General features: G+C 58.9%; 1 protein-coding gene across 4 annotated transcripts in view; it reads left to right on the plus strand.

Moving 5' to 3' along the window:
* The window catches only part of SYT7 (synaptotagmin 7), a 58,781-nt gene extending 31,458 nt beyond the window's left edge, over positions 1-27,323 (plus strand). The window contains exons 4-13 of one of the 4 annotated variants that reach the window (XM_058526713.1): positions 1,071-1,202; positions 2,092-2,316; positions 5,747-6,115; positions 10,057-10,179; positions 15,090-15,225; positions 19,398-19,668; positions 22,789-22,958; positions 23,371-23,485; positions 24,018-24,217; positions 26,491-27,323. In XM_058526713.1, the coding sequence (XP_058382696.1) occupies positions 1,071-1,202; positions 2,092-2,316; positions 5,747-6,115; positions 10,057-10,179; positions 15,090-15,225; positions 19,398-19,668; positions 22,789-22,958; positions 23,371-23,485; positions 24,018-24,217; positions 26,491-26,595 (1,846 nt within the window). In that variant the 3' untranslated portion in view covers positions 26,596-27,323. The remainder of the gene's footprint in view (positions 1-1,070; positions 1,203-2,091; positions 2,317-5,746; positions 6,116-10,056; positions 10,180-15,089; positions 15,226-19,397; positions 19,669-22,788; positions 22,959-23,370; positions 23,486-24,017; positions 24,218-26,490) is intronic. The other 3 variants (XM_058526710.1, XM_058526711.1, XM_058526712.1) reach the window with 3 other exon arrangements.

The following is a 27,323-nucleotide window of genomic DNA, read 5'->3' on the forward strand; positions in this document are numbered from 1 at the left end:
GCTTCCAGCATATCTGCTACTTTGGTAGGACATGTCACAGAGCAGGAGAGGATGGAGAGACTGGGGCAGAGGGTCCTTCCAGACCCAGCAGCTCCACCTTGGAAAGGGATGGGGCACAGAGAGAGGCTGCCCCAGCCAGCAGGCCAGATACATGCCAAGGGCCCAGGGCAGAGTCTGCCCATCGTCCCCCCCAAGAGAAGGGCAGACCTGTGCCTCCACACAGGCCCCAGAACAGAGGACCTGAAGGGCCTCTGGTGACCCTGGTCACACCCTCAGCAAGGTCAGAGGCCTGGAGATGCTTTCCTTTTCTGGGGGGTGACCCAACCACCACGTTTACAATGAGTGGAGGGGGTGTCTAGTTCAACTGAGATCCTGCTAATCTTATGGGAAGGCTACATCCCAGCCTTTTTTGAAGGGGGGAGACAGCAGAGGAGGCTGGGGGACCTCAGGCCAACGGGAGGAGGAAAAAGACAAGCAGGGAGCTGGGCCTGCCCCAGGAACAGTTCAGTGGAGGTGATGGAAGAGAGGAGAACCTCGGGTCTTCCAGAACTGGGGCCTCCACCCCTCTGTGGGAGAGCTGACGGCTTAGCGGGTACAGCCAACCTTCAGGTTTGACAAGCAGGGAGACTGAGGCCGGGAGAGGTGGGGCCCAGCAAGCTGACCTACCTTTCAGCTCTTTCCAGCCGGAAACCACCACCCTCTCCTCCTCCCACTCCCCACGCCATCTCACCCATGGCCTTGTCCTGGCCCCCTCTCCCCTCCTCTCCTCTCTCACCATCTTTCTCTCTCCCACCAGCTTCCTGGGTGCGAGGCTCCCGTCTGCCTGCCTGCGGCTCGCCTCCTCTCTGCGTGGCCTCTCCGGGCCCTGGAGTGTGTGCGTGTGGGTGTGCGTGTGCGTGTGCCGGCCGGCTGCCTCACCGCCGGCCTCTCTTCCTCCCGCAGGAGCCGGCCTGCCCTGCCCTCCACGTGCCCCGCCCCCGGGGCCCCCACCCCTCTGCCCCCACAGGACTTGAAGTTCTTGTTTCTTCTTGTATCTTCCTGTTTTCTCCCCTCTCTCTCTGCCCCTCCAGCGATCTAGACAGAGACTTTTGGAATAACAATGAGAGCACAGTGCAACAGAAATGGAGTTCCTACCCTCCCAAGGAGTTTATTCTAAACATTTCACCCTACGCCCCTTATGGCGACCCACGACTGTCCCTCAAGTGAGTGACTTTACTGGTTTGATCATGTGTACCGAGTATCCGCGCACGCCCTCCTTCTCCCTCCCGGCCCCTCACTTCTCCTGCTCCTCTCCCCTCACTTCCCCACCCATGCACCCCATGGGCAGGCTGACCATGGAGACGAGCAACCCCTCCTGCCCCCCCTCGCCTGCCTGCCCTTCTCCGGTCCCCTCCCCCAGGGCCAGCCTTGCAGAAGAGCCCCCTCCACAGCCACACCCGGCCCCCCAGCTGGTCCCACCCCCCTCTGTGCAGTCAGGATGGGGTTGCCCGTTTTGGTCCCTCCCTCTGGTGTGGCTCGCTTTTTCCTCCCTGCTGTGCGCTCCTGCCCTGGCTGCTCGGTGGTGGTGGTCGGTGGTCGGTGGTCGTGGCGGTGGTGGCGGTGATAGAGGTGATAGTGGTGGTGAACTCTCTGACTAACATGGCTTTCTCTCTCTCCCTGCCTTGGGGCCTCCTGGCCTGGACAGCCCGCTCTTCCTCCGTCGTTAACCCTTCGTTGTCCTGTGGGATAGAGTTGGAGGTGGCTGCCCTCCCCCCACCCCCGCCGCCCCTGCCCCAGGCGGTGGGGAGGGGCCCCCCCTCCGTTGTCGTGGTGCGTTGTTCTCTGACCCCATAGCCCGCCCGGTCCCCCTCTCTCCTCTCTGCAGGCTCCGCTGTTAACCCATTTGCCATGCTGATGTCTCTCTCTCTCTCTCTGTCTGTCTCTTGTCCGTCTGTCTCTCTCCTCCTCCTCTCTCACTGTCTCTTTCTTCCTTTTATCTGTCATTGTTTTTCCTCCTCTTCCACCCCCCGACCCCCACGTGTGGCCTGCCCTCTCTCCCCCACCGCCACCCCCGGTGCCCCTCTGGCCCGGCTGCCTCGTGCGTGCCTCCAGTGGCACTCTCCTGTCGGGCGCCAAAGTGGCCGCCGCGGCGGGGCTGGCGGTGGAGCGGGAAGGCCGGCTGGGGGAGAAGCCGGCGCCGGTGCCGCCACCCGGAGAGGACGCCTTGAGAAGCGGCGGGGCTGCCCCCAGCGAGCCGGGCAGCGGTGGCAAGGCTGGGAGAGGCCGCTGGCGGACGGTGCAGAGCCACCTGGCCGCAGGGAAGCTCAACTTGTCCAAGTGAGTGATGGCCCCATGGCCGCCGGAGCCAAGAGCTCAGGCCTGCCCCCGCCAGGGTGGACAGCGGGACCCCTGGCATGCCCGCTGCTGCCCCCAGAGGTGCCGTCCTCGGCCCCTGGCTCATTTCATCCCTTCACGAGACTCCCATCGTCCTTGCCATCGGGCACGACCAAGAGCCATGCAGTGTCGCACCTCAGCCTCCGGCTGCTGCCCCCATCAGTCTCTTTCTTTGCCAGTGACCAGGTCATTCCATTTTCTGCCCTCAGGGCAGCTTCATTTCAGTCCTTGGGTCATCCCATCCTCTTTGATTGGCTGCCCCATCTCAGCTGTCAGGTCACCCCTCCGTGGGCAGCAGGCCCGTGGTTGTTCAGCCATTGGACCATCCCATCCTTGGGGAGCTGGCCCACCCTCAGCCTGTGTTTTATGCCACTCATCTGCCACCGGGCCTTACATCTTACAGCCAGCAGATGGCTCTAGACCCAGAGGTTGAGCCATTCCATTTTTGACCATCAGGTGCCTCCATTGGCTTCTCCCAGTCTTGCTTGCACCATAACACCATCTGTTACGCAGGCCCACCGTGAGCAGCCGGGCTGTCCCCATTGATTCATCCTCACCCAGCCATCCCCACTGGCTGTCCCAGTCTTGGTCAACGAGCTGTCCCACTGTCAGCTGCTGGGATTGTGTATTCTTAGAGGTTGGGTTGTTGAACCCCAGCTAGCTTCTCTTCTCTGAGGAGGGTGGTCTGGACATCAGATAGAAGTGTTTCCTTTTTAATAGCTATCTGAGCTTGCCAAGCAGACATTTGGTCCCTCTCTTGGGCTACGGCTGTAGGGTTAAGCCCCTGTTCTCAGCAGATGGTATGTTCCCCCCTCCCCGCCATGGGGCACCTTTATTCTCATCTTGGCTTTTAGAACCTTTTTAGAACCTTCCATTTCCCCGCAGCTGAGCTCTTCCAGGCTCTAAATCCTTTGAACTATGACCATTCTCACCCATTGGGACGTAGGTTCCATTTTCAGCTTTTAGAGCTGCCTCGTTCCCAGCTAATGGAGCAGCCTCTCACTTAGAAGGCTGACAGCCCTGACCCCTTCTTAGCTGTTGGGCTGTCCTGCTGTCTCAATTCAGGGCCCTCCTGGGTCTTTTCAGAAGGCCCGTGGTTCCCACCATTGGGACCACTGAGAGCCACCGTGCTGAGACCTCATTTGCCTCTTGGCCTGAGGGAACACAGGCCGATTCCTCCCTTGACATGGAGCCTCAGGAGGGACCCAGAGGGAAGCCCCACACCCCCTCAGAGATCCAGGCCCAGCGCCCCGCCTGCCCCAAGCTGCCCCAGCCACAGACTTCAGGCCGGCTGAGACCTCCATGCCATCCACTGGCTCCAGGCCTGGAGGAACCAATTTTAGTTTCCTGTGACTGAGAGATTGTAAATTGGACTAATTTTGGATGTGATAGGAAACCAAATTGAGGTCAGCAAGGAGGCGGCGGCCGCATAAGTGCTGTCCTCCCCCTGCCTCGCCTGCCCCCAGGGAGCTATGAGCCTACTCGGCTGGCCAGGCCTGGACTTGCTCCTGGTGATAGCTCTTATTCCAGGCCCGAGCCCGGCAAGGCTGCTGCCCCCTCCAGGACCCCAGCTTAAGCCACGTTTTGCTTTTCTCTCTCTCTCTTTCTTTCTTTCATTCTCTCTTTACTATTCTCTGACTTTCTTTTGCTCTCTCCTCTCTCTCTCTTTCTCTCTCAGCCCACAGGGGCAGCCTAACTGTTGTCCTTTGGTTCCCAGGTAGGCTCAGGGTGTGAGCAAAGCTGAGGTCTGGTTGCAGTGGTGAAAGCGGCTCCAAGGGCCCTGGGGCCCCTTCCTCGGGCAGCTCCGGGGTACCTAGCTGCCCTGTAGCCCTAGACCAGGAGTTGGCAAGCTTTCTTTATAAAGGGCCAGATAGGAACTATTTAGGCTTTACAAGTCACATAGTCTGTTTTATGACTACTCAACCCTGCCTTTGTAGCCCCAAAGCAGCCATAGACAGGATATAAACTAATGACTGTGTGGCTGCATTCCAATAAAACTTTATTTACAAAAACAAGTGGTGGGCCGGATTTGGCCCACAGGCTATAGTTTGCCAACGCCTGCCCTAGACCACTGGATTGGGAGACAGAGGGAAGGGACAGAGGAGGAAGAGGTTGGGACCTCTGAGGCCCTGGCCCTGCCTGTACTGAAATCTCTGGCCAGGGGATGAAGCAGGCAGGTTGTCTGGGGGAAGCCAGGGGTCTCCACTCCTTCTGCCTCTATCTCCTGGGACATGTGTAACTACCACTGGCTTGAGGAGACTGAGCGATACCACACATCCCTGGGCCCAACCTCCTTAGGTCCTCGTGGCAACCTGGTGATGGAGGCAGCTCAGGGGTTATTTTTTACCCCCACTTTACAGATGAAGAAACTGAGAGGTGGACTCACCTTTCCAAAGTCCCAGTTAAGAAGCAGCAGAGATGGGATTTGAACCCAGTCTCTCTGACCCCACAGCGCCTCTGATCAGCCATGTCCTGTTTCCTCTCTGCCCCGTCCCTGTTCCCAGCATTTGTCATAGATGCTGGCGGGCCCATGAGGCAGGTGCCCCCTTGCAATTGCATAGAGGACAGCACAGTCGCCCTGTTTTCCATCAGAATTGTGGCAAAGTGGTCAGACAGGTGGCTCCGGGAGCTCCCACCTCATCAGCCCCTTTCCTGGGTGCCCTCTTCTGACTGGGAGTCGTTCCCAAGATACCAGGAGAGGACACTGAACCTCAGAAACAGGGAACTCTGGGAGGAGGGTGAAGATCTCCACCAGAGCCTGAATCCTGAGGCAGCCCTGTCCCAAGGGCAGAGGTCTGGGATCCTGAGAACATTCCCCGGCCTGTGTGGACAAAGCATAAGAATTGCTGACTCCCCCCGCACTCACCAAGCAATTACTAGGCCAGCTCTGCACTGGCCTGGATTTCCTCGTGTCTCCAAAGGCCGGTAGTACTCAGAACACAGAGGCAGACTTTCCTGGGGTCCCCCGGTGAGGCAGTGGGAGGGGGTGGCAGCGGCTCCCTCCACCCCCTCCCATTCCAACACAACAGGCAGCCGCAGGGCCCCGGGACCGCCTTCACCACGCAGCCTCCACAGCCCCCGAGGCCCACTCAGGCTCAGACAGGAGGTATTCGGGCACTACCTGAGCCAAGGCCAGAGGGTGGGTTGGGCAGGGCCGACCTGGGGGCCTCAGGGTGGGCGCAGGAGGTTGTGGCCTCCTGGGTGAGGTGGTGGCGGCGACGGCAGCGGCGACAACTCCGATGGAGGCGTGGCGAGGTCCGGCAGAGCGCGCCCTCCACTGGGGCCTCCTAGTCCTGGCCCTGGGCTCCTTTCTCCTCCACTGTGATCCCTTCATCTGCTTCTCCTTTCTCTCCTCTCCTCCACCCGCCCCAAGTTTCGAGGACTCCACCCTGTCCACGGCCACTACCCTTGAGTCTATCCCCAGCTCCACGGGAGAGCCGAAATGCCAGCGACCCCGCACCCTGATGCGGCAGCAGAGCCTGCAGCAGCCGCTGAGCCAGCAGCAGCGGGGCCGGCAGCCCAGCCAGCCCACCACCAGCCAGAGCCTGGGCCAGCTGCAGGCCCACGTGGCCTCGGCGCCGGGCTCCAACCCCCGGACCGCTGGCCGGGGCCAGAGTCGGCAGGGCGCCTCGGCCGGCTCCAAGTACCGGGCGGCCGGCGGCCGCAGCCGCTCCAACCCGGGCAGCTGGGACCACGTGGTGGGGCAGATTCGAAACCGAGGCTTGGACATGAAATCCTTCCTGTAAGTCCCCCCCTTGAGCGGCCCGGCCCTCCACCTCCCCGACCCAGCCTCTTTCCCTGACATCTCCTCGGGAGCAGCTGGTCCTGTCTCAGCCCTCCATCTCCATGGCAGGGTGCCTAGCAGACTTGGCCGCCCCCTCTCCAGCCTCTTGTGGCTCGTGGCTTGTCCCTGAAGCCCCCAGGGAAGGATTCGTATCTGAGCCACCTCTCTGAGGACCCCAGCCCCCTCAGTGCCTTTGGGGCTCAGAGAAGGTCCCCCCTAAAAGTCAGTGGAGACACTAGAGGATGCTGCTGAGGTCCCCAGATCTGTCTCCTCTTCCTGGCTAGTCCCAGGCTGCTCCTGGTCACCCTGCCAGCCTCGCCCTCTGCTCCCTGTGCTCCTGTGACCTCTCTCCTCCCATCCAAACCTGGTCTCCTTTCACTCCATCTCCCAGGCCCTGCCCCCTCGTCTGCAGTTGACTTCTTCCCTGTAACCCGACTCTGCTCACCTTCCTGTCCCCACTTCCTCCCTCTCTCTCACTTCCCCTGTCCCTGCCATCAGCCCTGTCCTCTGCCTCTCTGACCTTCCATGGCCACCTGTCCTCCAGCTCCCGCCCTGGCTCCCGTTGTGACCCGTCCCCAGAGGACAAACCTCGGATGTTCCCCTGAAGCTTTAGAAAATGTTGTTTCTAAAATAACAACACACCATCGATGTCTAGCCTCAGCTGTTCCCCCCCGCCGTAGGTCCCCCCCACCCTCGCTGGTAGGGACCCCAGCCAGGGCACCCTCTCCCCAGCATCCCTCTCTATATCTGCACTCACTCTCAGAGCCCAGGGCAGGCCTGGGCTTCAGTCTCTGACATCTCCCACCTCCTCTGGCCTAACATGACCTTCCTTCCAGGCTCTGGGGATTATTCCTCTCACCCAGGTCTTCCCTGGGAGCACTTTTCACGGAGCAGGAGACCAGCACAGTAAGCCTGGGAGAGACAGGGAGGAGGAAGGGGAAGGCCAAGGTCAGGCCCAGTGCATTGGCACAATGCGGGGATTCTGAAGGCAAAGTCCCACGGAACATCCTGCCTTTCTGGTTGAGACCCCAGCCCGAGCTTCCAGGGCGGACAGGAGTGCTGCCCCTGGAGGAGGCACCCCAGCCGAAGAGGCCCTGCCATGCCAGCTCCCTACACCTGTGCAAGTGGCCTGTGGCCCTGGCCCAGCAGGACATGCTACCTGTGACTCTACTTGGCAAATCGGGCAGTGCATTCTCTGGGGCTCTCCCCAACGCAGGGACCCTCGGGGATCCAGCTGGACGCCTGCACGAGACAAGATGCCCAGCAGACCCTCTTGGCTTCCAGGTGGTGGTTTGTTTTGGGACGGATGCTGTGGCACTGGCGTGGATTAGGAGAGTGGAAGGAATTGGTTCTGCCGTGGCTTGAACAGAACTGAGGACCCGCCGGGCCCCTGCACCCCTCTACTCCTCCTGGCCTCAGGCTGCTGTTTGCACAGCCGTCACCCTGCCTCCTGTTCTAGCAGCCGTCACACTGGTGCAGGGGCCGTCCCCAGGCTCTGGGAAGAAAGGAGCCAGCTGCGGGAAAGCCCCGTGCACCAGCTCTTTCCTGCCCACCGCCTCTTTTCGTCAACCGGGATTTGATGAGTGGCATCACCTGTCAGCACCTTGTCCACTCTGCTTCTGCCCACTTTCGTGCCCCTCACCTGCCGGCCACCTCCAGAGCTCACCCCACCCCCACCTCCTCTGCCTGTGGTTCCTCACAGCAGGGGTCGGCAAACTTTTCCTGTAAAGGGCCAGATTATAAATATTTTAGGCTCTGCGGGACACATGTGGTCTCGATCACATTTAAAAATGTACCAACCATTCTTAGCTTGTGGGCTGTATAAAAACAGGCCACCAGCTGTAGTTTGCCGACCCCTGATCCCTGCCTTTGGTTTAGCTGGCGTGCTTCTGAGTCCCTTCTCTTGCCCCAAGATCTGGTGGCCCAGGTAGAGAGTCAGGGTGGGAGGGTTAGCCAGGCCCCCCAAGATCCTACCCCCTTTCAAAGAGTAGGGAAGCATTGCCTCTGCTTAATGGGTGTGTCCTCCCCACACTGCCAGCTTCTCCCCTACATCTCCCCCTTTTGCCCCCCATTCTCGCCCCTGCAGCCTGCCATGCCAGAGAGAATGACAAATTGAGAATTTATGCAGAGGAGCCCTTTGTTTTTAAGGAGAGCAAAAGGAGTATCTGAAAAATGCATTAACTGGGGAAAAACATGTTGTTTTCGTTGGGTTCGCCTTCCCCCAGCTCAACCAGCTCCCAAGCAGCCAAATGGAATTTTACCAACTCCACGACAGTACCGGTGGGCAGAGAACAAAGAAAATGGGATTTGTCCTGAGAGAAGGGGGGAGTTTTTTCCTAAAAGTTAGATGCTGGCGCAAGTGTCAGCCTGGAGTGACTGCACCTAGGACAAAGATACAAAGACAGAGAAGGCAGTGTGGCCACTTAGCATCCTCCCCTCCCTCGACCCACTGCCCTCTCCCATTTTCCAAGAACCCTGTGCCCCCACCCCTCCCCTCGCATGCCATTTCTCATCTGCTAGAGTTCCCTTTTTGACAACCTCTCTGGGAAATAGCCATAGCCAGCCACTTCCTCTATAAACCCTGCCCTCCTGGATCGTGGTTGAAGTGGTAGACTTCCTGACCCAGGATCCCCTCATGCACACATTCCAGAACGTTCCGTCGGGCTTACCATCTTTCCCTTGGCCCTTCTTGAGACATGCTTTCATGCCTGCTCTATCCGAGAATCCTCTCTTTGTTTGGGTGAGAGACCCAACGCTGGATGAGCTCCATGAAGCACCCAGAAAATGCCCTGAAACTCAGATGGTGTTGAGGGGCAGCAGGTCACTTTTCTTCCCTGGAAAATGCCGGTGACCCTGCAGCTGTCCAGTGGTTCTCTGAGAATGCTCCATTCTAAAGATGTCACAGCTTGACCTCTGGCCCCACGCTGCTGTCCACCTGTCAACTCCAATAGGTTCTCGCCTTCTCCTTGTCTGCCTGGACTGTGCAGCCTCCTCCAGATGGTCCTCACTGTGGACACAGGCTCCCTTGAGTCCTGTCAGCATTCCTCCAAACCTTGCCAAGTGCCTGCACTTTCTCTCTCTCCACCTTTGCTTTTTGGTGTCTTCTGGACTACTTCTCCAAGGAAGGGCTCCTGAACTGGACCCAAAAGCCTAGATGGTTATTCCCTGGATCTCCAGGAAGGGGAACACAGGAGAAGGCCCATGATGGCTGCACACCATATGCCAGAAGGGACTTCCATTCTCCTTTGAAAGGCCCATGTGTCCAGGGACCTGGGCAGGGAGCTCCTAAGACCCCTCGTGCCATCAAGGACATCTGGCTGACCACGGCCCAGAGATGTGTTTACAAGGGGCTTCCATAAGCACGGGGTGCAGTGCCCATGGGATTTCCAAACTTTCTAAGAACCTCCCACCTGGAAGCCCCAACCTATCTGCACATTCCCGAAGCAAGATGGCGGCAGAGCCCCGCCTTCCTCTCCCAGGGGCCCAAATGGTCAGAGTGGAGATGAATTAGCTTTGGAAATCAGCCACGTCCCAGGGCCCCCCAGCCTTCCCCACGTGTTTCCTCGGGACCGTCCCATTCACACACCATCTCAGCAGGCCTCTGCCCAGCCCCTGCCCGTTTCTCTCTGGAATATCTCGCCCTGGCCCCAGGCGAGCTGGGTCTCAGGCTATGGACACCGCCCCTCCATTCCCTCCCTCCCTGCCTCTACCCCGCTCTGCTCTACACTGTTGACAGTGCTGAAGTTTGGTTTCTCTCCTGCAGGGCCAGTTTCTTACACTTTTTTCTTCTCTCTCTTTGTCTCTGTCTCTGTCTCTGTCTCTCTCTCCTTCCCCTCCCTGCCCCCACCCGTGGGGCCTCCTCGTGTCACCCCGGCTGGTGGGCTGCCCACCCCGGGCAGGGAAGGCCGGATGGTGGTGCTATCCTTGGTCTTAGGGCTTTCGGAACAGGATGACTTTGCCAATATCCCTGACCTGCAAAACCCAGGAACCCAGCAGAACCAGAACGCTCAGGGGGACAAGAGGTACGAGCACAGGCGAGGGCCTGCGGCGGCGGCGGCGGCAGAGAAGGAGGCACGGAGGGGCCACCTGCCTTGGCCGGCCCGGCTGCTGGATGAGGTGGCGGCGCCTTCAGCGGATGCTGAGCGGGAGGACAGCCCCTCCCCAGCCGGTGCCCTCACACACGCCACCCCAGTGGCGTCCCGTGGGTCCGAGGCCATGCGGCCGTCCTGGGACCATTCTGGATCGAGCCTGCTCCCGGGCATGCTTGCCTTGGCCTGGAGCAAGCCAGCCTGTCTGCCCCATCTTCCTGCTTGGCCCTCCTCTGCTGCCCCCTCATCTTTCATCTCTGCCCCAACCCCGACCCAGAAATCCCAGTTTCTCTGGTGGTTGGTGGGTGGGGGGGATGTTAGGGAAGGGGCGCCAGCCTGTTCTCCCTCATCCCCGCCACCTCAACTTCCCTCGTGCCTGAAAGTCCTGCTGGGGTGATGGTCACACACCCCGCTGCAAGGGTGTGACCCGGCTGCTGGGCTGATGGAAGAGGAGCCCCTGGTGGGGAGGGTGCGGGCTGTGGGAGAGGCCTGGTGACCAGAAAGAACCAGAAAGGCAGCCCCTGAGCCCGAGGTACCGGGAGGACGGAACGGAGTGAGGGGCTAAGAGCAGCTGGGAGCCCCATTGCTGGCCCTCTGGGCCCTGTGGGGACCAGGAGTAGCCCGCGTGGCCACGGCACAGGCTGAGAGAGGGCTGCATTTAGCGCCATAGCCCCGGCCATCAGGAACTCGGGGAAGCATATCTTGATGCCCCTCCCCGCCCCGCCCGTCTCAGGGAGGGCGTGGAGCACTCGGGAAGGAGACCTGGAAAGGTCGGAGGCCCCGGGGCCCCAGCGGCATCACAAAGGCGGCGTGATCCTGCACCTGGCCTGGCTGCCTCCTCTCTCCTGGCCTTGGGCCACACACCTGTAGTCATGGGAGGACACCTCGTCACCTGGGTCAGGTCTGCTTCTCGTCAGACCAAAGGCCTCCGGGAGAGCACATGGCCCAGCAGCCAGGCCGCTGGCCTTCTAGCTCTGGTTCTGCCAGGGCGTCGCTCTGCTACCTTGGGCAAGTCACAGCCCCTCTCTGGGCCTCTGCTTCCTCGGCTATCGAATGAAGAATTGAACAGGGTGAACCCTTCCGGCTCAGACATGCTAAACTTCTAATGAGGGAACAGGCCACTGGGCTGGGGCACTTGTCGGGGACCCTGACTTTCCTTAAGAGGCCCTTAGGGGCAGGAAGGGACTGTCCCAGGCTGCTGGCAGGGGCCTGTGTGTTAGGGAGGGTTAGGTGGAGAGTTAGACAGCTGAGTTGCCTGTCCCTCTGGTGGCTCCTGGAGACCAGCCCTCTCATTTCCTTCCCGTCTCAAGTCCACAGTTGCACGTCTATGGTGGGCAAATCCTCAAGTCCCCGGAGAGTGGGAGGGGAGAGCGGGACTCAGTGGCACAGATGGTGTCACACCCTGAGTCCAAGTCCTGGGGTAGGGGAGGAACAGAGCCCATCACCTCCAGCCCACCTGGCGCTACAGGAGTCCCAGCTTCCTGGGCTGAGGCCTCAGAGTTGGGCTGCAGGCAGGCCAGAGGGCCACGGGGCAAGGGCCGGGGGCCACAGACGAGATGCTGCAGGAGGAGGGCTGGAGCCCTCCAAAAGCCTGCTAAGAACCCAAGCCCTTGACGGGAAAGGTGTGAAGTGTGAGGGAGCAGATGCAGGCTGGAAACGAGATTTCACATCACCCCTGTGTTAATTAACTGGCTCCATTTTCACCCACAGCCTATATTTACCTCCCTGCCACTTAGATCTCACTCCATATTTTAACACACCCATCCCTTCTGATCATTACATCAGCTGGCCCCTGCCTTACTGGGAAAGATGGGTGTGGAGGTGGAGGCCGCAGGCCCTCGCCGCCACCTGGCCTGACTTTCCGAGTAGACACGTGCCATGCCTACCTGGTCATACCCACCCCATCCCCATCTCACCCCATGAGAAACTCATTTCTCATGGCCACTGGGGTGTTTCCCGGGAGACTGGACGCCGCGTGGGTGTCCAGAATCCAGCACTTCCTTCCCAACGGTCTCCCATCCCATGCTTGGCATTGGCCCACCCACAGGGCGGCGGGCACCTCAGGGCTCCACCCCTCTGGATTCCTGGCTCCTTGGACCTTGGAATAGTGGCTTGGGTCTGCTGTCCCTTCCTCTTCAGCTGCCTCCAGACCCAGGGTCTGCCTTTCTGCCCCAGTCCCCTCTTCTCCACCCAGTGGATCCCTCGGCCACATGTCTCTAGAGTAAGGGGTGGGTGGCCATTGGCTGTTGGGGAGGACATTCAGCTCCCGAGGTGTGTTAGCAGCAGGCTCCTGGGAGCAGCCACTCCAGGTCCCGAGCGAGGTGGGGCTGTGGCTAGCAAGCCACATGGACATGGGAAGGCTGGTCACTGTCCCCCACTCCCAGGATTCTTGGTGGCACTGAAGACCCCCATCTAGGATCCCCTGGCCCCTGGGCCTCAGCCCATTGGGCCCCAAGAACTTGAGAATGCTCCTGGGCCAGGGAGGGAGGGAAGGAGGCCAAGGCCGCCCTGGGTCCCATGCCATGCTGTGCCCATTCCACCCTGCACCCATCCCCACCTCATGCTCTCAGCCACCCCTTTCACCATTACTCTTTGGGATCCAAATGGTTTCCACCGTGGCCCCACCCCCACCCGAGTGGGGTGCTGGGCAGGGCGGGGACCTGGCCACCCCATCGCTCTCCTTGCCCCGAAGCCACCACGTTTCTTCTGTCCTGGTGTGTGTCCCTCGCCTCCTCTCTGCCTCTCCTCTTGGCCGCCTCGCTCCTGCTGTCGCCCTGTCCACCCTGCAGCCTTCTTCACTTGTCTCCAACTAACCCTTCTTGGCCTCTCTCTCTCTCACCCCTCCTTCCTCCCATCTGCTCCTCACAGGGATGTTCCCAGGCCGGTGACGGGCCCCTCCGCCTCTCCCTCTGCCTCTCTGTGCACTTGTCTCTCTGTCTCTCTCTGTCCTGTGACCTCCGGTAGCTTCAGTGGTGCTGACCATCTTTTCCCAGGCTGCTTTGCAGCTGTGCTGATGCTGTGGTGTGGCCAAAATAACTCCGACTTTCTCATACCTTCAGCAGTCAATCTCGCGCTCTCTCCTCCTCTCCCACTCTATTTTTAACCTGACTTTACCTCTCCAGCTATTTGTCTCCTCTTCCTCCCTGTGCCTGCCTGCGTGAGCACGTGTCCTCATGTGCGTGTGTCCGTGTGTGTGTGTGTACTGTATGTCCGTGCTCTGCTGTGTATCCGTGTGTGGGTACTGTGTGTGCCCGCTCTGCTGTGGCCGCGCCTCTGGGAGGGACGCCCCTCGTGTCCTGGGCAGGGTCACGTTTCCGTGTTGTCCAGGCAAGGCCGGCTTCTCACAGCAGGTGTGTCGTGCATCTGATTCTCAGGGTGTCTCTGGAACTGCTCCCTGCTTTTTCTATTTCAGTTTATCCCAATTCACGTGCACACCTGGGCATGCCTGGGCCCCCCGAAATGTTTCCTCTTGGGATCTAAGTGTGTGCATTGCTGTATCTGTGTCATCTCGCTGCTCTGGTGACCTGCCTGGTTGCCCCTGCCATTCTCTCCCTGTTGCCCTGGGTGTCTGTCAGGCTTGTGTGCACTCGTGTGTATGTGTGTGTGTGTGTGTACACGCCCTGCTATTGGGTCCTGGTGTCTCCCCTCCAGGGCCTGGTATACTCTGTGCATGTCTGTCTGCCTGTCGTGGCCCACTGTGTGCTGGCGGCTGGTCCATACCGAGGCCATGGCTTGTGTCCAGCCTGTGTGTGTCTCCGAATCTGTGGCTCTGGTTCTCTCAAAGCTGTTTTGTTGTAGCCTGTCTCAAGCCCTGTGCTGCCAGTCTCCCTGTCTCTTCCTAGCTGCCTGCCCCCACCTCTCCTCCTCATGGGATGTTCCAGCCTGGTCCCTGGGCAGGCTTTCGTGCCCTCTTCCTGAGCCCCAGCTGGATGGAGCCTGGGCTCACCACCCAGCTGCTGGGCCAGAGAGCCCGGCTTTCCGGGAACAGCCTGGAGTCGGGGTGCAGATAGGGCCTCACGTGGAACAGTCAGATCCAGGGCTTCTTGGTGGCGCCCCGTCTTTCTCTGACCCTGAGTGAGACCCTTATCAAATGTGCAGTCATCAGAGTGGGAGAGGCGTGAGGGCTGCGGAGCCAGGAGGTGTAGACTTGCCCTATCCAATAGATGACTATTTAAATCTAAATTAAGTCAAACAAAATTAACAATTCAGTCCTCAGTCGCACTGGCCACATTTCAAATGCTCAGTAGCCACATGTGGACAGCGCAGATATAGAACACTTCTGTCATTGTAGGAAGTTCTACTGGACAGAGCTGTGGGGCAGTGGTCTTGAGCTCACCTGGTCAGTCTTGTCTCTGAAGGGCACCTGTGTTCTCGCTGAGCCTGAACAAACACAGGTGGGGCCTTCAGGAGACAGCACTCTGGGCGTGTTTGCAGAGGGTAATGACGCGCGGAGTGGTGACCTAGACACGCCACGTGGGGAGCCTCCCCTCCTGGGCTGGGGCGAGCAGGGATGGGGGTGTCTCTGGGGATGGAGGCATGCTCAGAGACCACCATGCCAGCAGTGACTGGACTGTGGGGGATTTTCTGGGGAACAAGAGGCATGGGTGCACCCACAGGGACAGTCAAGCCAGATTACTCTGGGCAGAGGCAAGGGGGATGGGCCCTGAGCCCTGGTCTCCAGGGAAATCTAGGCCTCCCTGCGGACAAGAGCATAGCTCCTGCTGGCCCGCAGGAGATGGCAGCTGCTTGGGTCTCAGAGAAGGTCCTGCTGCCACCAGGCCCGTGGTGCCCAGCCCAGCCCACCTCCCGACCATGCTCATTTGGATCCCCCGCCCCTCCCCCAGGTTGCCTCCAGGAGGGAAGGCAGTGAACACAGCGCCAGTGCCGGGCCAGACGCCCCACGATGAGTCTGACCGCCGGACAGAGCCACGCTCCTCAGTCTCGGACCTTGTCAACTCCCTCACCAGCGAGATGCTCATGGTGAGAAGGGCAGGGGCTGGGCTGGGAGGCCCGGTGGGGGTGGGGGGGGCGTGTATGGAAATTGGTGACAGCATGGGCGTCGTCCACTCAGGAAGGGGAACCAGCACGGTGACTGAGTGAGTGAGGCCTGGGGTCTTTCCCCAGCTCTTTCACCAAAACAGCCTCTCTCTGCCTCAGTTTCCTCATTTGTGAGTGAGAATAAAAATGCCCATCCTCCTCCCGTCTCCTTCTGTGTGGAGCAGGGTCTAAGGAAACCTACTCATGTGAGATATTATTTACGATCTAGAAGGAAAGGCTAGTGGACAGAGGACTTGGGGCAGAAGGTGTCCCCTCTCTCAGAGTGGCGTCCCATTGAATGGAGGTCTGAGGGGTTGTTCCTAGGGGAGGGGTCTCATATCCGCATCCCAGGGACCTCCCCCAACCCCCATTGCTGGGGAGCCAGCTGAGCCCCAAAGAGAACAGAAGAGCAGGAGCTGTGAGGAGACAGCTGTGCTGGGCTTCTCCTGTCCATACCCCAGCCCACCAGGATCCCAGCCTGGTGGTTCTGGGGCGTTTTCACCAGGAGAGAGGTTGTGGCTTCACGTGGCGCCCCCTGGTGGCAGCAGTGAGTCACAGCCATTTGCCCCACCTGTGCTTTCCAAAGAGACCCTGGAGGGGCGGGGCCCCAGGACGAGGTCACTGTGATTGGGCAGCCAGAGGTTTGCAGGCAGGAGTCACTCAAAGGTTTGGCAGCTGATAAGCCCCCAGAAGGCTTGGAGAGGAAGGGAGGCTGGGAACCCGGCGCCTGCTGTGTTCCTACTGGACATGACCTGGGATAAGTCATTTCCCCTCCCTGGAGTTCCCCTCCCTCCCCTCTCCCTTCCATAAAGAGGGAAATGGAAACGGGCTTGGTGGGCTCTCAGGCCCTCGCCAGTCCTGACAGCATTCAATTCCCAGTGCTCTTGCTCTGGTACCACAGCCCCCACCCACCCTGAGGCCCCTAGGCCCCACCCTTTGCCCTTTAGGGTTCCAGCCGGCTCTAACCATCCACCCTCACTGCCCTTTTCCAGCCCGGTTCTTCTCACATTGTGATATGCACACGAATCACCAGGGGAACCTAGTTAAAAATGCCAGAGGTGGGGGCCAAGAGTCTGCGTTTCTCTTGGATGTAGATTAGAGCATCAGACTTTCCCTGTTCCAGATCTGGTCTCTCTTGGGCCTCCCCACTTTCCCCTTCTCCCCGCCCTCCAGGCCTGGCCCTCTGCTGCCCTCCTGTCCGTCTTCCCCCACCCATGTGGATGGGCCTGGCCATGCTTTCATCTGGGTGGGCCATTGCTACGGTCCATCCAGCCTCCCTGTACTGTCTCTTAACTGGTTACAGCTTCCTGGTAGCCAGGTTCCCAGAAGGGACGGCCCTTTCCCAGCCAGCTTGCCTGCCCCTTGCTGCCCCCAGGGAGGAACCGACAGCCACAGGCACAGGAAGGAAGTGCAGGCCCCGGCGGATGCTCAGAGAGGGGCAGGCAGGGTCTGGGCCAGGTCATTGGCTTTAATAGTAACGATGAAGATGAGCAGGGCAGAATTAAACCGCTGCCTGATCGCCAGGCCCCAGGCTGCCAGAAGCTGGGGGTCAGGAGACAGGAGTCGGGCACCCACAGCTAGCCAGAGGAAGGGACCCAGAGGGGATCTGAGAGGAGGCTGGGCCACACCCCCATCCGAGTCACCCCGCCCTGGCATGGCTGGCTGGATGCTTTTCGATGCTTACTTCAGCTGGAGCAAGGGGCTTAAGCAGCACCTCCCCCGGGGCCGTGGTGGGGGTGGCCAGCTCAGTTGCTGTGGAAACATGTTCTCAAGCTGCCCCGGCTGGTTAATTAGGGCTCAGGGCTGTGGTTTGGGAAGGCTGGGAGCAGGCACAAAGCTGCTGCCCCCTTTTGAGGTGAAGCCCACTTGGCCCAGCTTGAGCCTCCCCGCCACCTCCCCACGAGCACCTCGTTGGGGAGCCAAGAGCCAAGTGACCAGAGGGGCCTCAGGTGGGGCTGGGGCCGCCTGGACTCCACCTCAACTTTAGAAGGAATGGGGAGGGGCAGATGGTCTGCAGGCACTGTCTACTCACGCATGCCCCAGGCTCTCGGTCCACGGCAGCAGTGGCAGCCATGGGCCAGGCTGCAGAGTAAGACTGTGGAAGGGACGTGGACCCTCCCAGGAACCCAGCAAGATAGGTCTCACGGTCCCATTCTGTTGCAGAAATAGGTTCAAAGGGAGTGGGGCTGGTACAAGGAGAGGGAAGGAACGCCAGGGGAAAAGTGGATCTGGGGAGGGAAGCCACATGCTCAGTGGGCCTGCAGTGGAGTGTGCAGGGTTGCCTGGATCCAGCCACAGGCGGGGGCTGGAGGGACCCTCTTCTACTGCGAGGAAGAGCCAGGGAGGCAGCTGAGCCCCTTCCATCTCCAGTGGGACCAGCGGTGCAGCTGGTGAAGCCCCCGACACTGGATCTGAGTGTGCGAGTGAGGGCAGCTGGAAAGGCACTCATGACGGCTGGGCGCTGACTCGAGTTCGAGTTCCGACTCACCACTTAGTCACAGGCGACTTGCAACAATAATCTCTGAGTGCCCCAAACCAAACTGGAACATGGTAGTGCCTGCCTCGTCTGGATGTTTCAGAATAAATGAGGGCAAAGCACACAGCACAGGGCAGGACCAGGAGCGTGGTCGTTACTGTTAGTGTAATATGGATGCTTCTCATGGGGCAGATGAGTCCTTGCTAGCTCCGGGGGAAGTCTCAAAATCGCCCTGGGATGTGAGCCTGCTTTGGTAGAAAGAGTGGGCTTTCAAGTCAGAGAGGGTCCACACTGCTGATGCGTGACTTAACCTCTCTGAGCCGGTCTCCTCAGCTAGAGAGTGGTGATAACTGCCTGGCTGTTGTCAGGATTCAGTAAGAAGGTGATATAAGATTCTTCCTCCATGGTAGGTGCACACTATACGTATTCTTATCATCTGTATTATTTAGTATTTCAGAGCCTGGGGCCACCTCTCCAGGAGGGAGGGGAGGGCACAGAGAAGGCTCCTGCAGGGGAAGCGGAGAAACAGGTGCCAGTGGTTGTGTCTTAAATGTGGTAGCCTGGTTCACACCCTGGCTCTCATCCAGTCACCTGAGGAGCTTTTAGAGACAGGGATGCCTGAGCCACGTGGACCTTCTGGGTCTGGGGTGGGGTCTGGGGCGGGACCAGGTGGCTGGGGACTGGGCTGGATTCTAAAATCTCCCCAGGTTTTTCCAATGAGCAGCCACAGCTGAGAACACTTGGCTGGCAGACCCTCCCCCAGTTATCTCCTGTTTTTTCAGTGTCAGCCTGGGAATGGGACACCCACGTCACCCTCCACATGTCTGTCCATCACTGGGTCGGCCCAGGTGCCCACCCCCAGGGGATAGGGACTGAATACAGGTGTAGCCCTCCTTTCCAGGGATCCTCAGCCCTCATGTGCAGTACTGCCCTCTGAGGCTCCTTTTAAACAATTCTGCTCCCCAGCCCCATCAAATCAGGCTCCTGAGGGTGGGGCCTGGGAATCTGTATTTTTAGTGTCCCTGCCTTACACAAATAGACAAGTTGCTCCTGAAAACTTACTTCTCTCATTTTGTAAATTACATTATCCTCAGAAACCCAGAGGACCACTTTCCAAAGAAATAGCTTGGAAACTCTGGAGATGTGAACAATCTCCCACGTCTGTTTTGTAGCCTAGGTTTCTGCACTGGTGTATTTCACAGTGGGCCCCACAGGGCGGTGGAAGGGTGGAAAGCTGGAGGAGGGAGCTCGGGGGCCCAGGGTGCACCAGCGCAGCTGTGACCAGTGGGGGCGAAGGCAGCCTGGGGTGGGGCGGGGGCAGGAGTGGTGGCCGACCCGGGGCTTCCAGGAGAGGCTCGGGAGTGGCGTTCAGGAGACGGGGCCTGTCCTGGTTCTGCCCTCCCTTCCTGTGTGACCCTGGCCAAGGCACTTGCCCTCTGCCTGAGCATCCTCGCCCAGGTGGGAATGTGGGACGGGCCGCCACCAGCCCCACATTGCGACCAGAGGGAGAGCACAGCTCTCAGCAGCTGGACTGGCCTCGGGCACAGGGAGGCCTCTTGACTGTGCTGGGCTGCGGTGGGGGCTTTGGGGAAGCAGGATCCTCTCCCCGCAACCCTGCCGGCGTCTCTCCCACCCCCAGCTCTCCCCAGGCTCCGAGGAGGACGAGGCCCACGAGGGCTGCAGCCGAGAGAACCTGGGCCGGATCCAGTTCAGTGTCGGCTACAATTTCCAGGAGTCCACGCTCACCGTGAAGATCATGAAGGCCCAGGAGCTGCCCGCCAAGGACTTCAGCGGCACCAGCGACCCCTTTGTCAAGATCTACCTGCTGCCAGACAAGAAGCACAAGCTAGAGACCAAGGTGAAACGCAAGAACCTGAACCCGCACTGGAATGAGACCTTCCTCTTTGAAGGTGAGGCTGGTGCCCCCACCCCTCCCAGAGTCCCTCTTCCCTGCCCCCCTCCCCACCCAACATGCACACAACGCACATGCAATCACACACACGTGCACAGATGCACACAGGAGTGTGCTGCCCTTCACGTCTTGGCCCAGTTAACGTGATGCATTTTCTGTCTTGCTGGGATCAGGTTGCAGGGCCCAGTGGAAATGGCATCACAGCCAGAGGCCAAGGAGGAAAGCTGGGCCACCGCCCAGGGCTTCAGCCCAGACACAGGAGTCGTCCTGAGGAGGGCAAGAAGGAAGGGAGGCACCCACAGGATGCAGAGGTGGAGCATCTGGGGCCACCATAGTGTAGTGGTTAAGCGCACAGCTGTGGCCCAGGCTGCCTGAATTTGAATCCCAACTTTGCCACTTATTAGCTGTGTGACCTGGGGCAAGTTCCGGAACCTCTCTGAGCCTCGGTTTCAAATCAGTACATCAGCAAATTGTAAAAGCGCTTACAACAGTGCCTGACACCTAGTGTTTGTTAAATACACTCCGTCTGTTCCCAGTCTCTGCCCCTCCCTGCAACGGGACAGGCCCCTCCAGATGCACAGGAACATGGCCCCTGCAGAGGCAAATGTCCTTCTCTCCTGTAGGCCCTTCTTTCTTATCTTTAGGAGCAAATTCTGCCCTTTGGGTGCCTGGACCCCCTTAGAGAGGCCGTAACCATTTCCCAGCAGCCCTGTTCAACCAGTGAGAACAGATCCCCATGGCTCCAGCTGCCAATGCCCTGGCTTTCCAGAATCTTCAGTGTGTGCCCCAGGAACTCTTCCCCATCTGGTGTCCCAGCCAGCTCACTCACTAAATCAATTGTCGAGGGTGAGACAGTGGCTGCTCCTATGTGTTTCTGGATCCTCCTCCTCCCCAAGTCAGCATGGGGGGCCAGTTTAGACGTGGCACAACCAGCAAGAGGCTCAGCCCTCTGGAGGTGTATGTAGCCAGCTGGTGGGTGGTGGGGAGGTTTATGGGCAGGGCCCTAATCCACTGGTCCCTTCTGCAAATGTTTATCTAGCATGAACTATGAGCTGGGCACTGTCCTGAGTCCTGGGGGTGCAGAAAAGAATTATGGCCCTCAAGGCATTCCTGGTCTAATGGAGGACAGAGATGTGTAGATAATTAAGCCACACACTGCATGAGCTCCCCTTGGTGGTGCTGGAGAACATTTCCCAGAAGAGGGGCCATTCAGGATGGATTCTGATGGATGCATAGGAGTTTGCCAGCTAGGAGCCTGCCTGCTCTGGTGTTAAAGGAGCTGACTCAGGTACAGGGACCTCTTGGAGCCTCAAACATTTCCAGAACTCTTGTCCTCATGCATTTCACCTGAATTGATGCTAAGGGTCACCTGGGCAAGGTCCCTGGGGGACTCCAAGATGAGCAAGACATAGCCCTCCTCAATATGAGGAAGGAGACCTGAAGGAATTCAGAGGCTGGGGGTTTAGGGAACATAGGATTTCCTCTTCCGGCGAACCTGCTCCTATCAGAAGCTCCTCTGTGCTTCTAGCGTACTCTTCATCTTCTCCATCCGTGGGGCTGAGGTGTTGTCTCCTCTCTCCTTCCTGCTCACACCTGGTTCAGGATCTCATCCCCTCGGGCCCCCAGGCTGCCTGCACCCCTTGGACCTCCCAGACTGGCCTCTCCTCCAGCTAAGCCACCCAAGGTCCAAAGACTTCCGGCTTCAGAGCTTCCCCTAGCTCCCTAGTACCTTTCCATCCCATCCAAGCTGCTTCCCCTGGCTCTCCCTCCAGCCTTAGTTCCCGCTGTTCCTCGGCACACCCCTGCTGCTCCCTCTGGCCACTTCTCTGGCATGTATCCATTCGTTCAATTATTGATTCACTTAACGTATTTATCGGGTGCCTACTACGTGCCAGAAACAGTGTTAGATGCTGGGATCCGGTGGTGAGGACAGAGATCCCCTCCTGGAAGTCCTGGCCTAGGGGGAGAGTCAGACTCAAGGAAACCGATATTTATCAAGGAAACCGATAAATCTCTATTACAGCCTGTGATTCGTGCTGTGAAAGGAAAGTGCTAGAGTGTAGACCAGGGGATCAGACCCCGTATGGGATATCAGGAAGGAAAGCTGAGACCCGAAGGAAGAGAATAGGCTGGGAGGGGGCGTGGTGGGGGCCGGCTTGTGCCGCAGAGGCAGGAAAAGCCGGGCACTGAAGGGCAGGGAAGAAGGCCGGTGTGGTCGGAGCCCAGTCATTGAGCAAAGCGCAGTCACAAGACGAGCAGAGAGAGGACAGCGGGCCGAGTTGTGGAAGGACTCGAAGCCAAGGCAGGGCACACGGCTTTTATCCTAAGTGCACTGGGAGCCATTGAAAGGCTTCAAGCAAGAGAGTATCATGGTGTGATTTCTATTTTTAAAAGATGCCTCTGGCTGCTGCGTTGAGAATGGACCGTAGGAGAAAGTGTGCAAGCGACGAGGGCGGTTTAGAAACTCTTCAACTGTCTAGACAAGAGGTGCCGGTGGCCTGGACGAGGGAGGTGGCAGTGGAGAAGGGGGCAGCTGCAGGAGCTGTTGGGGAAGGACGGGCTGATGCGTTGGAAGGAGGTGAAGGGGGCGCATGGAGTCCTAGGACATGGGTCCACTCCTGTTTCTCTGCCTTGGCCATCTCCCTCTGCCCTGAGCCCTGCTGGGGCTTGCTTTCTGGCAGCCATGGCCATCCCAGGCAGGGCCACTTGCCCAGACTTGCTTCAGGACGACTGGCAGTGGCAGGGCTGCTCAGAGAGCAAGGGGGCCACAGCCCGCCACCGAGATGGACACATGAAGAGTGAGTGAATGAATGGTCCCAGTTCTGCTCTTGATTAGCTGTGGGGCTTTGGGCCGGTAATTTAAGCCATCTGAGCCTCAGTCTGCTCATCTGTAAAATGGACAAGATACCGTCCACCTCGGAGAATTGTCGAGGGAGACGCTTGAGATGGTGACAGTTCTTGCTAACGCTTCAGGAAGATCTTAATGCAGGTGTGGCATGCTGGGCCTAAGGGCCAGCCCTGCTCCTCCTCACGGGGCCTTCCTGCCCAGGAGCCTCACCCCGCCCAGCTCCGTGTGGCCCATCTGCCCCGCTCGTCACCTGCACTGTCTGTCCCCCAGGTTTCCCCTACGAGAAGGTGGTGCAGAGGGTCCTCTACCTCCAGGTCTTGGACTATGACCGCTTCAGCCGCAATGACCCCATCGGGGAAGTGTCCATCCCCCTCAACAAGGTGGACCTGACCCAGATGCAGACCTTCTGGAAGGATCTGAAGCCATGCAGCGATGGGAGTGTAAGGCTCCTCCTGTGGGCCCCTGTCTGGGGGGCTGGCAGATCTGGTCCTAGTCCCCCCTCAACCTTAGGAATGTCAAGGGGGTTGTGGGGAGGGGGTGCGGATGGGCCACCCTGATGGAGCAGAGTTTCCACCAGCAGTCTCAGCACTTGGGGGACTCGCCTGAGCTGTGACAAAGAACCAGGGCTCTGTTCAGGGGCCCTGTGGGAGGCGGCACATAGACCTGCCGGATGTAGAGAGACCACGTGTGACAGAGGTGATAGCAGAGAGGGGTGTGGGGTAAGCACCCAGGTCAGGGTGGAGGGGGCCTGGGGCAATGGGGCCAGCCAGAGGGCTAGATCACCATTCCCTCCTCCTAGTCCCCACACCCCTCCCCACGGCCCAGCCTCACCCCTCCGCTTGTCCCTCCCAGGGGAGCCGAGGGGAGCTGCTCTTGTCTCTCTGCTACAACCCCTCTGCCAACTCCATCATCGTGAACATCATCAAAGCCCGGAACCTCAAAGCCATGGACATCGGGGGCACCTCAGGTGCTGGCCCTTCTCGCAGCAGAGGGTGGACGGGCCAGGGAGTTTCTGGTGACATGGGGGTCACACTGGATGTGGAGAGCAGGGCCCGCGCTGTGGCCCTCACCCCAACCCCCATACCCCAACTCGGGTCCCAACTCCTCTACCCTAGATCCCTGGGTGGTGGCCCCCCTTTGGAGCATCCTCGGGGTCAGTGTCATCTTGGGCTGTCCTTCCCAGAATCAAGAAGAAAGGGACCACAGTTGCGGAGACCTGGGTTCTAGCCCCAGCTCTGACATCACTTGTCTGTGGCCTCAGGCGAGACCTGGCCTCTCTGGGGCAGTTTCCTTGTTCATGTCCACAGGAGGGCACCAGGAATGGCTCAAGTCCCTTCCAGCTCCTCCATCCACTGGTCCCTCAGATCCCCTTATTCTTGCTTGGGGCTTTCCTCACGCTCTGGGGAAAGCACACAGCCCCTCCTGCCCCAGCTGCCACACCTGGAAGGCAAAGGGGATCCCCTGCTGCCCCTCTGACCCTTCCCTGACCTGTCCCCCAGACCCCTATGTGAAGGTGTGGCTGATGTACAAGGACAAGCGTGTGGAGAAGAAGAAGACGGTGACGATGAAGAGGAACCTGAACCCCATCTTCAACGAGTCGTTTGCCTTTGATATCCCCACGGAGAAGCTGAGGGAGACGACCATCGTCATCACCGTCATGGACAAGGACAGACTCAGCCGCAATGACGTCATCGGCAAGGTAGGGGGCAAGGCAGGTGGGGGGTGCACACAACTGGCACCTGGCAAGGGTCTGTCCCGAAAAGAAGCAGCGGGGGTGGTGGGCGAGCGCAGGGCTGGGCAGTGGGAGACAGAGTCAGTCCCTTCCCCTCTCTGAGCTTCCATTTCTTTTCTTTTTTTTTTTTTTTGGTGAGGAAGACCAGCCCTGAGCTAACATCTGATGCCAATCCTCCTCTTTTTTGCTGAGGAAGATTGGCCCTGGGCTAACCTCCGTGCCCATCTTCCTCTACTTTATATGGGACGCTGCCACAGCATGGCTTGACAAGCGATGCATTGGTGCGCACCCAGGATCCAAACCTGTGAACCTCGGGCCACTGAAGAGGAGTGCGTGCACTTAACCGCTGCGCCACCGGGCCGGCCCTGATCTTCCATTTCTGAAATGAGGGGATTGGACGAGATCCTCACTAGGTGTCCTTCTGTGGGTTGATCAGTTCAGGACAGACCACTGGAAGGGCAGGGAAAGCAGGAGGTGGGAAAAAGATGTGCCCTGGATCCAAAAAGAAGTTTTCAGGACAGGACCCTCAGACAGGGTAAGGACCTCAGAGCAGTGTCACCTGGGTCCCACCTGCAGAGGGCGAGCTGTGTGGGCAGCGTCAAGAGCTACAGTCAGACTCCGAACACCTGGCTTCCCTTCCCACCTCATCTGCTGCCAAACAGCTGTGTGATGTTGGGCACATCACTTCTCTCTCTGATCTCCAGTGTTCTCATTCATAAATGGAGCTACTAATACAGACCCTACAGCCTTCACAGGGTGGTGTAAGAATGGCCTGAGATATGTGGACGTTCTCCTTGAAGAAAATGACCTCTCCTCATCGTATGAACAAAATATCTATGCCTGGCTTTGAGCTTTTCTAGGATGTGATTCTGTGACATCGACCCTTCTGTTTTTCTACTTTGAAATATCTGTTCCTGTGTTTGTTTATGGTTTAGTGTTGAGAATGTGGGCTTGGGAGTCAGACCACCTGGGTCCAGGCCCCAGCCCTACCTCTTAACAGTCATGACCTTTCTGAGCCTCATCTCCTCCTCTTAAAATGAGAGTAAGACAGTCCCAACCTCACAGTGTGCTGGGAGGATTAAATAAGATAACACAGGTGAGCCGCTTAGCACAATACTTGGCACGTATATGTTAACTACTATTATAATAAAAGTTATTTTTGAGACGTTCCTACTAAGGGCATGTGCGTCCATTCAGACGTGGAGGTTTGACCAGGAACAGTGCAGGAAGCCAGTGATCAGGGCGGGCGGAGAGGAAGGAGCAAGTGAGGGGAGATGATGGATCACCGGGGCATGGGTCTGTATGGGGGAAACAGGAAAGGGCCCCCACAGGGAAGGGGGCTGAGGTGGAGGCATCCACAGACAGATGGGAATGGAGAACTTAGCTATTGGGAGTGAGGGAAGTAGCTGGTCTCAAAGAGAGCTGCCTGCCATATAGCTAGGTCCTAGGAGCATGGCTGGCCGACCTGTGGTCACAGGTGGGATGGTTCCCCAGGATGGCGTCACCCATAACCCAGCAAGACCATGTGTTCTGAGCAGGGCTCGGGGCCTGCTGAGTCCCCTCCTTGACCAGCTCAGGCCAAGGATCAAGTAACCATATCTACTTCTAAGCTCTTCTGAAGCTTAGCCTTAGATCTCAATTATAGCTCCTTTAAAACAGTCCTACTTTCTGCTGGGTAAACCAAGCTGAAGGTGGATTTGTTCTCACTTTGGGCCGGGGAGCTTAGGGAGCCCTAGCTCTTAGCCAGCCACCAGTCACAAGGCTTGGGGCAGCTGGGGGATCCTGCCCACAGCCCCACAAGGCTGGGAAGCCCCTAACACAGAGGCCAGCTGGATCGGGCTGGTAGGATAGAGCCCAAAAGACCTGGATTTGCATCCCTCTGCACCACTTATAAATTCTGTGACTATGGGGAAGTCTCTTAACTCCCTGTACCTTAGTTTCTCCATCTGTAAAATAGGGATAATAATATACCTACCTCAAACACAATAGGTCGAGGGTCTAATTTGGAAGGGCCAGGCATGCCCAGGCATGCCCAGGCTCCCAGGGGAGGCCCAGCAAGGAAAATGGGTCACACTGGCAGAAGGGAGGGAGGAGAGGGCCTCTGTGGTTGTCACTGCGGGTGGAGGCCTCTTCTCTCCATGATCATGTCTTTGTGGAAATGGAGTGTCACCCCCTGGTGGGGGTAGGGGACGATGCCTCGGGGAGTGCCACTAACACCGTCCTCTTTCCTTTCTCCCCAGATCTATCTGTCCTGGAAGAGCGGGCCCGGGGAAGTGAAACACTGGAAGGACATGATTGCCCGTCCCCGGCAGCCTGTGGCCCAGTGGCACCAGCTGAAGGCCTGAGTGGGGCCAAGGAAGGCCCAGGGGGCTGAGGGCCTGGGTCCCATCATGACCACACCACTTTATGCACAACACCCGGCCTGGCCCCCCTGCCATGAGTGAGGGGAGGACCCTGAGGGCCCGGCCAGGGAGGGATCCCAGGAATCTATTGGGCCTCATTTCTAGGAAGTACCAGCCCCATCCCCCACCGGTCCAGCTCTGGGGGAGGGGCTCTGGGAGCCATTTTCCTGCTTTGCCCCTTCCCTTCCTGACTTGCTGATACTAAAGAAGTGGGGGAGAGCGCGAGAGCCAGACGGGCAGATGGGCAGATCCCTCCAGAGGCCCGCCAGGTGGGCACGGTCCCCCGTTTTCTTTAAGGCAGTGCCTGGAGTGGAGAGAAGCCCCCCCCTCCCCAGCCCACGATGTGGGCCCAGGAAGAGGGGAGGCCGAGGCGTTTGGCCCCGGCCTGGCCAGGAGAGGCCCGTCCCAGGGCAGTTTCAGGTGCCGGCTGGGCCCTGAATGCCGAGGATAGTATATAGCCCGCTCCGGGGTCCTGGAGCCGCAGCTCTGTGTACTTGTGTTGTGTCCACCATATGTGTGTGCGTGTGTGTGTGTGTGTATGGGGGTGGGGGCACTTGCTCCCTGTCCTCCTGGGGCCGGCAGTGCTGAAGACTGCAGAGAGGGCAGGGTTTCATGAAGTGAGGTAGGGCTGGAGGCTGGGAGGGGTCAATGCACAGAGCCAGGGGGTGGGA

The sequence above is a fragment of the Diceros bicornis genome, chromosome 31 (assembly GCF_020826845.1).
Source record: "Diceros bicornis minor isolate mBicDic1 chromosome 31, mDicBic1.mat.cur, whole genome shotgun sequence".
Taxonomy (NCBI): Eukaryota; Metazoa; Chordata; class Mammalia; order Perissodactyla; family Rhinocerotidae; genus Diceros; species Diceros bicornis.